Source organism: Rattus norvegicus, chromosome 19 (assembly GCF_021556685.1).
Source record: "Rattus norvegicus strain SHRSP/BbbUtx chromosome 19, alternate assembly SHRSP_T2T, whole genome shotgun sequence".
Classification (NCBI taxonomy): Eukaryota; Metazoa; Chordata; class Mammalia; order Rodentia; family Muridae; genus Rattus; species Rattus norvegicus.
The window spans coordinates 25,006,174-25,019,754 of record NC_141552.1 but is presented as its reverse complement, the minus strand read 5'-3'; the positions used below and the strand labels follow the sequence as shown (position 1 = coordinate 25,019,754).

At 43.3% G+C, this 13,581-nt stretch overlaps 3 protein-coding genes across 4 annotated transcripts in view; 1 reads left to right on the top strand and 2 right to left on the bottom strand.

Moving 5' to 3' along the window:
* Nucleotides 1-3,884, bottom strand: part of LOC147999228 (disks large homolog 5-like) — a 144,176-nt gene extending 140,292 nt beyond the window's left edge. The window contains exon 1 of the mRNA XM_087596298.1: nt 3,764-3,884. The gene's annotated coding sequence lies outside the window, so the exon portion shown is untranslated. The remainder of the gene's footprint in view (nt 1-3,763) is intronic.
* The window catches only part of LOC147999226 (uncharacterized), a 65,540-nt gene that overhangs the window by 26,799 nt on the left and 25,160 nt on the right, over nt 1-13,581 (top strand). The window lies entirely within an intron of this gene.
* LOC147999227 (uncharacterized) lies at nt 7,607-12,309 on the bottom strand. 2 transcript variants are annotated; one of them, XM_087596505.1, is made up of 6 exons: nt 12,149-12,309; nt 10,955-11,113; nt 9,628-9,771; nt 8,828-8,994; nt 8,006-8,111; nt 7,607-7,879 (listed from the first exon to the last, which is right to left on the bottom strand). In XM_087596505.1, exons 2-5 carry the CDS (start codon nt 10,963-10,965, stop codon nt 8,047-8,049), a joined length of 387 nt encoding a protein of 128 aa, XP_087452631.1. In that variant the 5' UTR covers nt 10,966-11,113; nt 12,149-12,309; the 3' UTR covers nt 7,607-7,879; nt 8,006-8,046. The 2 variants fall into 2 exon arrangements, with proteins under 2 accessions (XP_087452631.1, XP_087452632.1); XM_087596506.1 differs by lacking the exons at nt 10,955-11,113; nt 12,149-12,309 and adding an exon at nt 9,865-9,972.

The window sequence follows — 13,581 nt, the reverse complement described above, 5'->3', positions numbered from 1 at the left end:
ATCTTTCTCCCAACCCCATTTCCACGAGTTCAGTCCACGGCAGAATTCATTCCCCACCATCCTAGATATTTCTTTGTATATTTATACAAAAGCCAGGTTTCTTTTTTTTTAAATAGAATTAGTTGTAGGCAATCAACTGCTGCCCTATGTGAGAAATGATTAGTATCTATTGCAACTTACCACACTGTATTTGTGTATACAAGTACATTATTGGAAATCCAGCATTACTGAGGGATTGGAAACCAGCGCTGTGGCCTTGCCTTTCTGTGCCTAGTCCTGGCTCACAGGCAGCAGGGGGCAGACCTTGAGTTCCTCTTCAGGGACAGAGTGATGGTGAATGGGCACTGAGCAGGCAGAGAAACACAGCTGAGGCAGTTCCTTTCAGTTATCAAACACATCATCTCCTTCCCATCTTAAGGGCTACTGCTGAGGTCTTGCCCCCGTACCTACCTTAATAGCAGCAAATTTGTTACACAGCAGCCAGCTCTTTCCTATTGTTCTGTAATATGCCTCCACATCATGGATGCCAAGAAACAAACTAAGAAAAACAAAAAAATCTGACATTGAACAGTGTGGTGCTGGTCACATACCCTGTTATGTTCTGTATGTTATGAGATTTGTTAATCTTAACAAGTTCCCCAACTATGAGTTTCACGTAGGACCCATTAGAATCCAGGAAAATAAAAACAATTATGTGTAAAATGGCCTGAGTCAGGGCCATAGACAGCAGCATCCAGCACTTGTGCATGAGCCCATGTGGATCTTGCAATGAGCTGGGCCATAGCAATGTCCAGTACACAGTTGTGAGCTGTTGCTCTGGTTGAACTGTATTGGTGTGTGCATTCAATGAACTACACCTATTTAAATGAATTCAGTGTTGGTGTGGTTTGAATCCAGACCCCTTGACACCAAATCTTCCCTTCAGCAGCATTTAGGAGAAGAAGCTAAGGTCAGGAGAGGTGACATTGTGCCATAAGTTATGTAACAAGAGGGATGGTGAAATGATCCCTTGTGATAAGAATCAAGGTTTCTTCTGTGGTACTTAGGTCTATACTGGCCCTGTGCAACAGCTTCAAGAACCCATTTCTGATTTCCCTTGGGATTCCCTTGATGATCCACTCAGAGAAGATTGGAAACAACCAAAATGGTAGTCAGACTTGATTTAAAAAGTGTAGGGAACACTGCAAACTCATGTTTCAGGATATTTGATTACATTGTAAGCCCCATGATTTTGTTATTTACCTAAAAGAAAATATATGTCTGGTGGTGTAGGTCAGCACTAACACAGACATTTAACTCTAGAGCTTGTTGGTTTTTATTGATAGAGAAATTGCACTGAATCGCCATAGGAACCTGTGTCTTAGGTCTGTTTCCCTAGTATATCCTCTACAACTCTCATGATGGTGATCCTGTTTCTGGCTAAATGTATGTCTGTTTACTGGGGAATTGAGTTTAGTGACGTGCAAATATTATTTAAACCTATGTATTAAATTTTGTCATTTTGTTAATTTTTGTGGTTTTTATTGGCTTCTTTTGATTGACTGTCATAGTTTTATTAAATTATTTCTTGTTTCCTCTGGCATTTTATCCTTCCCTTCAAACTAAAGTAATCCTTTTAGGATCCTCTACAGCGCTGTCTTACTGGTTATACATATTGTGTTAAATTTATGTATACTATGCCTTAATCAGCACAGTAGCTGGGCAGCTGCCTGCCCTCCATGGCATCAGATCTACTTTACAAACAATAACACTCAACTCTTACTCACTGTGTAGCATCTTGGCTGCTCTTAGTTCCCCTTGGACAGCCCTCAGGACCAGGCTCTCCTCTCCCTTAACCATGGCTGCTGTCCTCTTCCTCTCTCCTCTCCATCACACATGTTCTTCCTTTATTCTCTGGCAGCTTCTTCTTCCTTCTTCCCTCCTCATGATCCTGTCTAGCAAAGCCCTCAAAGCACCCCTCCCCCATCTCTCTGCTGTGCAGCTGTTGGCTGTTGGCTTCTTCATAATCACAGTTAACTGGGAGCAGGGTCAGATTTTTGGGGATTAGCCAGTCTTGAGTTCCACAAATTAGCATTAAATACAAGCAGAATTAGACCAATATACTACAGGGATTTCTTTAGTTTTGTTTTGCTGTAAGTTTTCTTTTACCTTTTCACTTTTTATTTTATTCTTGGCTATTTTTTATTAATTGGTAATTTTATTTATTTATATTTCAAATGTGGCCCCCTTTCCAGTATCCCCTCATCATCCTCACTTCCCATTTCTGCTCAGCTTTGCCTATGACAGTGCTCCCCTCCCATACACATCCATTCCCCCCTCACACCTCTAGGATTCCTATTTGGTGGGCAACATGTTTCACAAGAGCCAAGGGCCTACCAGCGCATTAATGCCAGGTAAGTCAATCAATCCTCTTCTACACAGTGACCTAGAACCATAGACCCATCCTTGTATACACTTTGGCTGGCAAAAGGGGTCCATAGGAGCTGGGGAATGGGTGACAGAGGGTCTGGTTAGATATTAAAGACCAATGATTGCTGCTTTCTCTTTTTTTTCTGGTTGTAGGTGAAATTATGTTTGTGTGCTTGTCTTTCTTTTTTTTTTTTGAAATTATTGCAAGGTGACTAATTTCTTGCTTTTTGTTGGTTATAGTTTAGCTCAGTGTCTTGGAGTTTTCCTCCTATTATCTTCTGTTATGCTGTCTTAGAGAAAAATATTGTTTAAATTTGGATTTGTCATGAAATATCTTGGTTTCTCCATTCATGATGACTGAGAATTATGCTGGGTATAGGAGCCTGGGTCTACCTTTCATCTGCCCACGATGTTCTGGCTTTTGGAGTCTCTATTGAGAAGTCTGGTGCAATTCAGATAGGTCTGAAATCATTTGTTACTGGATATTCATACCTTACCCCTTTTAATGTTATTTCTTTGATCCGTGCATTTAGTGTTTTAATTGTTATGTGAATGGAGGAATATTCTCTGGTCTGCTCCCATGTGTCAGCTTCTATGGCCGTGGTTCTCAACACTCCTAGTGCTGCAAACCTGTAATACAGCGCTTCATGCTGTGATGACTCCCACCGTGAAATTATTTCATTACTACTTCATAACTAATATTGCTACTCTTATAAGTCATAATATGCAAGGTATCTGATATACAATGTTTGTGAGTGGTCGTGGCCCAGAGGTTGAGAAACATTGCTTTATATACATTTTTATTTTTTTTTAAGAGAGGCCTTCATCTGAGGAGGACCTGATGCAGGTGTGAGAGCAGAGACACCCTGAAGTAGTGACAAGTTAGCAGGCCCAAGGCTGCTTGCCTTAATGGCAAAAGAGATTCCTGGCTAAAGGCACAAACAATCTGAAATCACTGTCCCCAGGATATTTCTTACCTCAGTTTCCCCCCATTACACGGTGTGTCTGCTTGGCCATGTCTGTCCAGGAATCCAGTCCCTGTAGTCTCTGATACAGACAGAATGCTATAGGTGAGAATGCTTTCCCTCTGTTCGCCCCAGTCACTTCTATAGAAGTGAGTTCAAATCCCCCGTGGGTAAATGTGTGTCTCACATAATGTGTGAGACTTGAAATCTCATCCTTTTTGTTGACAAAAACCAACTCTCACTTCAGATTTACAGCTGACCAACACTTAGTTTCAGGAGAATGAAGAAGCTGGTCAGGCCTGCAGAGTCAGATCCCCTCCCTGCCTGGGACAATCCCACCCACAGTAGACTTCACCTTCACTTAGCAGGTGTTTTCAGAAAAATCTGACCTCAAGATTCTGAAGTCCACATCTGCACAAACCCTAACGTTGTTAGATGGTGGACATGCGGGTTTTCTCCACTTTAAATCATCCTGGCCTCTTCTCTCCTGGGATGCACTCTGTTCTCTCTGGTCTGTTCATCTCGGAAGTCACTTCTCAGAAGGGGCACTTTGCTCTAACTCCTCCTTGGGACCCACCCAGCACTTGTGCTGGGGGATCTTATCAACTCTGAGCTGGGAGGGGTAGCATTCAACCTGACTTGAAGAAGCCTGTTTTCGCAGCTGATCTAGATCTGAGGAACAGGTGCTTTTAAAGAAGCATGTGACAGTATCTCCAGCAGAAGAGCTCACATTCAGGCAAAGTCACACAGGACAGGGAAAAGTGGCTTCCCAACTTCCCCAGGGCGCTCAAATCAGGGAGGGTATCTGATGGTCAGAGAGTTTGAGAGAGGCCTCCAACTCCCTGAAAGACTTCCCTCAATCATAAGTCCCACCACTATCCCAGGCTCAGCAAAGCCCTCCACCTGCCAGTTCCCTACAAACAAAACCCAGTGTGGAGAATTGAGGATAACACTTCTAGGAAATGGGCGACACAAGTCTCTGGGGGTCCTGGCCTGGGGTCTGTCCTTCAGGCTCTCCTCACTTCCCCTAGGTGCCTAGGGCAGAGGCAGGGTCAGGAGTAGGGGGAGGGGCAAGTTCATGGTCAGGGGCAAGGTCAGGGGCAAGCAGTGACCTCCAGACAAAAGTTAGGCTTTGGGTGCATGGAAGAGCAGCAGCAGAGCTCGCCCTGCCCTCCTCCTCTCTGGAGTGGGAAGGCATGGAGACCTGAGGGGTTGGGAAGAGTTGGGGAACTCACAGCTGCTTTTCCTCTGACTGCAACTGCAGCGCAGGGCCAAAGAAGCCAGAGAGGCTCAGGGGATCCCCCCATTTCCTGATTTCATTGTCCTTGTGGATGTCCAGGATGAAGGCTGTGCTTGGCTGGGCCAGAAGCCCTGCAGACAGGTAGAAGATGCACAACTGGCCTGTGACCTCCCTGGGCGCCCACTGGGACCCAGGTCAAGTGGCCACAGACACTCACCACGCACCCTGCCCCAGCCCTAAGCCTGTGCACACCAAGGCCAGAGCACCTCTGCTAGTCCCTCCCACCATGAGCACTCACCCTGGCCCCCTGGCTGGCTTACACTCTCTGTAGGGAGCTCCTTGTGTGGTTTAGACACCAGGTTGATTATGGCCTCAGAGAAGGAGTCTAACAATGTTCCATCTAGTTCAATATAGTGGAATAATTGAAGCACTATTGTTATTAGGTCTTCATTAAAAGTCTGATAGCATTCTGCGTTAAAGCCATATGGCCCAGAAATTTTGCTTTTTAATTTTGGGAGGGGCAAACTATACTGACAGTACCTATTTTCTTCTGAGAATTATCCATGTACCTTCCCAGATCTGTGTTTATGTTGGTAATTGTTATCTGTCTAGAAAATACCAATATCAAATAGATTTTCAGTTTTCTGGAGTAAAGGCCTCTGAGGTAAGACCTAATGGTTGTTGAATTTGTTCATTGCCTCATGTTAGATTCCCCCTTTCATTTCTAATTGTGTCAATTTAGGTATTGTCTCCGGTGTGCAGTTTGTTTGAAGAAGGGGTTGCCTCTCTGGTGGATCTTCTCAACAAAAATACAAAAAAAGAAACAAAAAATAAATAAAACAAACAAAAAACCCAACGCACAGGACTTGGTTCTCTTGACACTTTGTATTTTTCACTTTATTTGTAATTGACTGATTTGATTTGAACCCTGAATTAATTTCCTGCCATCAAATCCTACCTGACATTCTATGGGATGAGGTTTGGCCTCATCTTGTTAACAGCAACATGTAACTACTGAAGCTGTTTCTGCTCTCTGTAGTGGTGATGACCTCAAAATCTTACTGAAAACCATGCACACCCGGGTTAGGTTGAATTAAAGTAGCCACCATTTCAGTGTTCCCTGCAAGGTGCCATGGGACAGTAGTAACATGAGACTGCATGCACCTCGACAGTTTTCACTAGGGACTACACACACACACACACACACACACACACACACACACACACACTTTACTGACATGGTGCACATTCTTTGCACACAAAAAAGAAAGTGAACAGTAATGAAAACACACCAATAATGGAATTGATGGAGGGAGTTGTGGGGAAGCTGGGGCTTAGAGTTACTTAAAGGCCCTATGCAGGCTCTCCTTTTGTTGGAGGAGAAATTTCAAGTGCAATGTGGTTCTTTATTTACTTTCTCTAAAGCACAGAGGGCTAGGGGTGATAACAGGGCTTTGAGCATGTTCGGCAAGTACAGTCACACTGAATTAAATACTAGGGTTGGAACCTATTAATCTTCTACAAAATTACAGAGCAGCCTCGATGAAAACTCTCAGCTTCTAAGGTGGACATTTCAAGACAGGCACTGGACAATGCCTGACAGACTTGACTGGAGACTGGAAATGTTTTGCTATCTCAGAGGAAAAGAAGGCCCCTCCTACCACACTGTACTCTAAGGACATTTTATTCAGGTTAGGATGACATGAACTATTGTCTCATGTCACAGATGTCAGCACAAAGTATCCAAGGTGTTGTATGCCAATGGTAGCATCAACAGAACAAAGCACACAGTGTCATGAAGACATAAATTATGAGTTTGTGTAGCAAGACCCAGGCCTCTTCCAGGTTCTTAGATAGTAACTGAGAACCTCAAATACGGTAGTGATGTGATAGTGTGGTGTAAATCTAGTTACAACTAGCTTCTATTGTGACACAGATGACTCTTTTTGTGTCATGTTCAGCTTATAATGAATGACTAACCAAAGCATGAGAATAACCAAATACTACATTGCTTCTCTATACCTGATGAGCTTTTAAAAGCCCTGGGGTGACAGCAAGCTTTTGTGGACATTCTGGATTGGTCCTTCTGTACTTTAACTCTCTGAGTCACCTCCACTCTCAGTAAGTTAGTTCAATTCCATAAATTGGAAATGAGTCACCTGGAAAAAATACATTCTCAATACGATCCCAGATTGGCCATGGAAAAAGGGCAGCTTGAACTGTCCCACCTCAGTTCTGGGCCTGCACAGGCCTGCTCTCCAAAAGAAACGTGTGTTCACAGCTGCAGGCTGCATTCACTATGGATGCTCTTGAGGTTCCTCCCTAAACTGCTTAGATTAAGATAATGTTCTTGCTAACAATCAAAAAACTGATTAAGCCAATCTGGCCTACAGGAAGCTAGTTTCTATTCAGTATTTTATCAGATGTGCATAAAACATATGGCCATCATTGATAACAGGTGAATGATCTGCTCTAATATGAAAACTAAGTGATGCCGGAGGATGATCCCCAATGTTCAATGAGCAGTGGGGACACCAGAGCCCTGTAGGGATGCCTGGCAACCTAACACGTTGAGCACGCACAGCTCAGTAAGTTCCCTGTGAACATACATCTCCTGAGATCTCTCTATTTAATTGGAGTTGATCCTGTCCACCTAATACAGCACCTCAAGTGGAATAACAAAAGCCACCTGCAGGAGATGTGGTGATGACTCACAGGGTAGAGCACCTGCTGCTCTCTCAGAAGAACCACATGGACCCTAACAATTGGGTAAAGCATGTCAGTGATTACATTACAAAGTGTGTATCGGAGAAACAGCCACATTATCCACACAAAAGACACTGTCACACTGGGTACCCCTTGGTGACTTTGAATTCACTTATTAGCCCAGGCTCCATGGAACATGCAGAGATACATCTCTATCTGTAAGTTCTAAGTCCACAGGAGGGGACAGAACCCTTGAATAAGAATGATGGTCTTAAGAGTCAAGAGATAGAATTCAATTTTTATTCATAACGAATACATTTTTACAACAGAACAGGATTAAAATGAATAAAAATATTTAAAAATATTTGAAAGTGAAAAATAGTAACAAGAACATATAAATATGAAACAACAAAATGAAAACTTCAATTAAAATCATAACAAAAATATTTCTAAACAGCATATTCTTAACGAACATGTAGAAGCACAGATGTATTGCTGTTTCTCCTCTAGCACACATAATGAAAGGCGGTCCCCCAAGCTGTCTCTCAAGTGGTGTTTTCTGAAGAAGAAAGTGAGTAAGACCTCAATCAGTCAGGCTGGCTTAGTGTTATATAAATTTAGGGTCTCTAAGAAATGACAAATTAACTCTGAGGAAGAATACTCTCCCAAAAAAAAATGTTGTTACCATTCAGGATGTTTGTCATCAGGGACTCCTGAGAAAGCAACTTATTCTTCAGGAAGCTCTCTTACTGGGGTGTGTCCAATTCCAGCTCTCTTGTACTTTCTGAGACCTGGGAGAGGAAGGCAGTTTTTCAGACACTGATTTGGTGGTGAAACGCAAGCCAGCTGTCAGAATGCTGCCCTCTACTACCTCAGTTCTCTTGGACAGTCGACATGGACCTTTTAACTGATATCATTGTTGCTAACTCTGTGGGCAGGGAAAATCTCCAGCAAGCATCACAGTAATGTGGGCTGCCAATATGGGACCCAGACTTATACCAGTGCAAACCAAGAACAGGGCAATGGAAGGGACCTCATTGGGTTGCAGGAAGAAAGGAGATGTCCATATGTCACCAAGGTTAAAGCCAATGACAAGTACTAATTTGACATTTGCACTTGGCTCTTATCCCGGAAAGGTGCTTCCTACACAAGAAGTCATATGACCACTTGTCATTTGTCAAGAACCAAGAACTTGTTCAAAACTCTACATAGCATCCAATCTATCACGTGCATGCGCAATAATGTGATATGTTATTGATCTGTCATCATTTCTATAATGCAGCTTCAAAAAGAGCAGCAAAATATACTTGCAAAATAATTCAGTTTCTGAAAAGTGGTTAACTTCCCAGAATACTTGTGCATAGGCAGAGCAATGAACAATGCCATTACATGAGGTGGTTGGCTGGTTATGAGTGTAAATTAGAAAGGAGGTAGGAGAGAGCAAAGATGTATCAAACTGGCAAACTTTATCAGATATTGTTAAGCTAACACAGCTGCTCGTCCCTACCTGATGATGCTGGGTCTGGACGTTGCTGGTCTTTATCTTTCTTGTTGAAGTCAACCAAATATTTCTGGTTCAGTGCACACTCAAGATGTCCCTCCTTGCTCCCCTGCTTCCGTGGGACCAACTTCTTCCTGCATGTGTTCTCCATCAGGAGCTGGCTGAGCAGGTTTCTGGAAATACAGTCTGCATAATAAGATCATGCTGCCCCTTTCTCCCATTCCTACTCCCAAGTCCCACTAACTCTACCAGGTCCCAGATACCCATGAAGACTTAGTAAAATACATCTCGATACATATAATGCTCCTGCACAAACCACAAAGAGTTAATTCAGGGAAGAATAAATTGTTTGCTTGGCCCCAGCACCAATTAGTGTCCACATCTCTCAAAAAGAACATGGATCTTCAACTATCCATGAAAGCCCAATGCATGGGGGCAACATCAAATAGTAGTTGGCAAACACCCACAAAAGAGGTCAGTAGAACCAAGGGAAGGTCATGCTAACCATGTGGTGCACGCACTGAGTTTGGTAAAACCTGGTTGACACCATAGGCCCAGGTCAGCCTAATAACCTTCTGCTGACTTCAATCAGTGCTGTTCTCTCTAGAGCCTTTTGCAGATGCCTAGACAATCCTGGGATGAGTAACAGTCTTTTATGGAACTGAAAACTGAGTCCTAATGACCCTGGAACACTGATGTGTAAAGAGCACAAGAGATAGAATCATAGCTGAAGACTGTCCAATCCAGAACAAAGAAAGTCAGAAATGGCCATTTCACAGGTGATAGCCTTTCTGACCAGGACTTACCTAGAGAAGGTCATCTCCTTCTTCAGCTTATTGCTGTTCTCATGGATCTCAGTGTTCTCCATCTCTAAGTTGTGCAGACTTGACATGACCTCCTCCTCCATTCTCTCCAGGTCTTCATAATATGGATTTGGCCTGAAGTGTGGCCTGGCCCCAAATGATAGAATACAATGAACATCAGCATTTAGGAATATATGAACTCAGGGTGGGTCCTGTACTACCCCAGCCCTGGAAGGACACCTTCTGAATTCTACATATTGGGATCTTCTTCAGCTTCAGAAACGTGTTTTTCTGCGTCCAGGACACCAGAATCTCAGCATCCAGATGGAGGCTTCCCTGGCTCCCTTTATTCAATCAAGAGGAAATCTGCAGTCAAGCCAGTTGAGCTATCAAGAGCCTAGGCCACACCTCTCCATGCTCCCCCACCCAACACAGCCAGAAACCTGTGATTTCTTTTCTCCTGTCCCGATAACAGACCATATATCAACACAAAATTATAATCTGCACAAGGAATACAAATAAACCGACAAACGTGTCCACATAGGCAAAGAACTGTGCTGTTGACAGTGGGGCTCCCAGAACAAAGCATTCACATCACCATGAAAGTGTTACAGGTAAATACTCAGGCCAAGACATAGACCCCTAGATTCCAAGTGTGGAGGGAAATATAAACATATAACAGTTGTGCATATGCATTTGGATGTATGCACACACAGACTCACAGACTGAGAGACACCCACAAAAAAAAAGAGAAATGTAAACAGAGTCAGAGAAAGAGAAAAGCAAATATGGAAACAGAGAGCACTGTGAGAACCAGGAGAAATGCATGCACCACTGCTGTGTCCGAGGGGCTCCCACAGACACACAGACAATAACAAACAGGGCTGAGCCTGACAACTTCTAGTCAAGCATTGAGATGAACAGTTTGGGACCAGGCCCCTCAGGCTGCTGCCTGGATCTTCCAGCACTCAGTCCCCTGCCTAGCAAGTACAGAGACTCACCATAAACTCACTGCAATTACAATCTTGCAAAGCCACCAGCAATCAAGGTCTTTGCAAATGCACACTGGGAACTCACTCTCCCTGACTTTATCCCTGAATTCTTCATTCAGACCACAAATCCTGCTTTTCAATAAATGGAAGCAGATGAGTCTATTGTCCATCTCTCTCCTCAGGAAGGGTCAGGTTCTGAATCTCCTCTATATGGGAGGTGAGGTTTGGCACCGGGTGTGGGAGGCACAGCTTTCTAGAACCCAAAACCTTAATAGGATGAGATGAAGGTGACCTTGCAGACCCAGGAATGAAACAAGAACGTTTGGAGCAATTCATACCTGTTTTTCATAGATCTCTCTGTCAAAACCTCAGGCGATCTCTCAGGTCATTTCTCTCCTCGGTAATGAGCTGCAGCTCTTTAATCAGCTTCTCCTTTTACTTCTTGGCCTGCTTCTCGCTTAGGGCAGTTTCAGGGGAAGATGTTTCTCTCCCAGCGTCTGTAGGTAGAAGAACAAAAGTGAACCTGCATGGGGAGAATGCATAGAGTGTACATAGACCACAGTGAGGCCTAAACAGGAGAACAAGCCTGGAACCCAGTGTCACTGCAAGGCGATTGGTCTATGCTTAAGAGGCCTCCTCAGTGGATCTCAGTTCTCCCACTACTCTATAGACACCAAGAGATGTAAGCAGCCAGGTGTTCCCTATGCTGGACATCACGTGCTTACATGTACCATGGAGATGGCTTCTCCAGGATTATCATCAACTGAACAGGGTACAACTTGGTTTAAGGACCCTCACCCCTGTGGTTTCAGAACTCAGATGATAAATTCACCATCCACAAAACTTGAGTGATTGGAGACACTCAGATGTCCTACTCTGATACTCTAGGCCAACAACTTTGGATTGAAAACACATTTCCAGGGAGGACATGTTCAACAGACTTATCAATTCCCCTATATGAAATAACAAATGCCCCAGAAGTTCCAATAGGTTACAGGCTGAATCTTGGTCCACATGTTCCAAACAGTTTTGGTATTTTAGAAAAATGTGTGTAACACACAACCTCTAATATATAAAGCTAATGATGACCCTGCCAGTTAGAAAAAATCAGAGAAGGTCTAAGAAAATAAGGTTATTGCCTGGAGCACAATTCTCCCCCTGTTCCTACTGTCAGATACCCACTGTATTTAAAGAAGCAATGAGAGTGAAATACAGTGCTGCCCTGTCTAAACTCAGAAAAGGTGGACCCTCCATGACTCCTGATCATGTTATTATATCAATGTAACCTAACAAATGCACTGTAAAAGTAAAGGCCAGAAATTCACAGTATAATAGCTTTGGCCTTACCATATCCTCCCTGTGGGTTTGGGGAAACTAAAGTTCTGAAATCCTTGACTTTAAGGAATTGTGATATTCATGGAAATTCAATTACTTTTCAGATGCTCCAGTTGCTGTGGCCCATTGCTAGAAAGGTCAGCTTAAGCCTGCAGCCCCCCTGACAGGGAGCTCAAAATGTACTGCCCAGAACTTACTAAACATTCCCCAGAATTGCTGTCTCTGTCAATCATTACTTTGAGAACAAAGGCAAGATTCCTTCATGCTAGTCTGTCCACAATCGACGTTCCCCCTCCCAAAACGCTTGCGAAGAAGGGAAAACATGTCTTAGCTTGTAACTGCCAGACTCAGACTGAGAGAAACTAGGGCACTGGTTGTCACTACAACACTGGTGACATCACAGAGGATGCCAGAACTCTCTAGGAGACAATAGAATGTCCAAGAAGGGACAGCAGATGTCATGGGGAGCAGACTTTGCCTCCTGCTAATGTTCTCCCTGTACTGAGCATAAGCAGAGGTGCCCTTTCCAGGAGACTTTCCTGGGGCAGAGTCACTGAGCATCTCCTGCTTCCAAAGCCAAACTTTCCTCAAGGCTTGATTATAAAGAAACCTTAGTAATTCCTATGCATCTAAATGAATGTTTCCTTCCATATCTTGCCCCAAAATGTCTCATCGTAACTCAAATTGTCCTCATTCACCAATGTTAGCCATTAAAACTTCCTGAGATTTCATACCAGCTTGAATATGCAGTCAAAAGTTCTCCTGTCTCATTATGTACAGGTGCTTTATATCACATCAAGAAATAGTCTGCATGGTAGGTTACAACATGGGTGTGTGTTAGGGGAACACTCATGAAGTCATGTGCTTAGCAATCGACAATTGCCAGAATATTCCTTAGGAGAAAGAGTTGAAGTCTTTATGGTGCTAGGCAAAGTGTGGAGACCAGTTGGCAGAGGAAAGTGCAATATTGGAGCCACCAGTGAACGGAACCTCATGCTGGTGGTGGGGTTCTCCTCTCTGCACCAATGTCGCCAAAGGAGCACTGCTCACAGGCCTGAGTAAGATATACCATGAGCTTCTGTCAGAAAAATAAAATAGTCAAGAGATATAGCGGGTGCACAGAAATGTCTAAAATGAGGCTATAAACATCATTAGGTGGATAGAGCAAGGTCCCAGCACCTGTACACTGGGAAATGGCCACCACACCAAACACAAAAGCATCTATTATAGTGAAAAATGAATACTTTACAGAATGCACACACTAACATTGATTGATCACATCCATAGTTCAAATTTTGGGGGTAAATTCATGGCCCTAACTATCTTTCTCTCAACTTATATAGCAAAAAATAAGAGAGACAGAGAAAAGAAAAAGTCAAAACAAAATCCCAAGCTTCTCATATGAGGACTGCAGGAAGTGTTATATGGTAGTCAGTTCTGATTAGACATTTTAGATAGAACAGTTCACAGTGACCCTTGATGTGATGGGCCCTATATAAAGATTTTTGCAATATTGGAATTTTAACAAACCTCATCCAGAACGTACAGAAGAGGTAAGGATGTGATCACCATGTCCTTGCTCTCTATCAGGTTATTTTTCTGTGTCTCTGATTGTCAGGCATAGAACAGC

Excerpts from the sequence above, each read along its gene's own strand:
- LOC147999227 (XM_087596505.1), bottom strand. Across the intron at positions 8,995-9,627 it reads AAGGAGATGACCTTCTCTAG|AAACCTGCTCAGCCAGCTCC; the intron begins GTAAGTCCTGGT and ends CTGTATTTCCAG. Across the intron at positions 8,112-8,827 it reads TCCAGACCCAGCATCATCAG|GTCTCAGAAAGTACAAGAGA; the intron begins GTAGGGACGAGC and ends TTCCTCTCCCAG.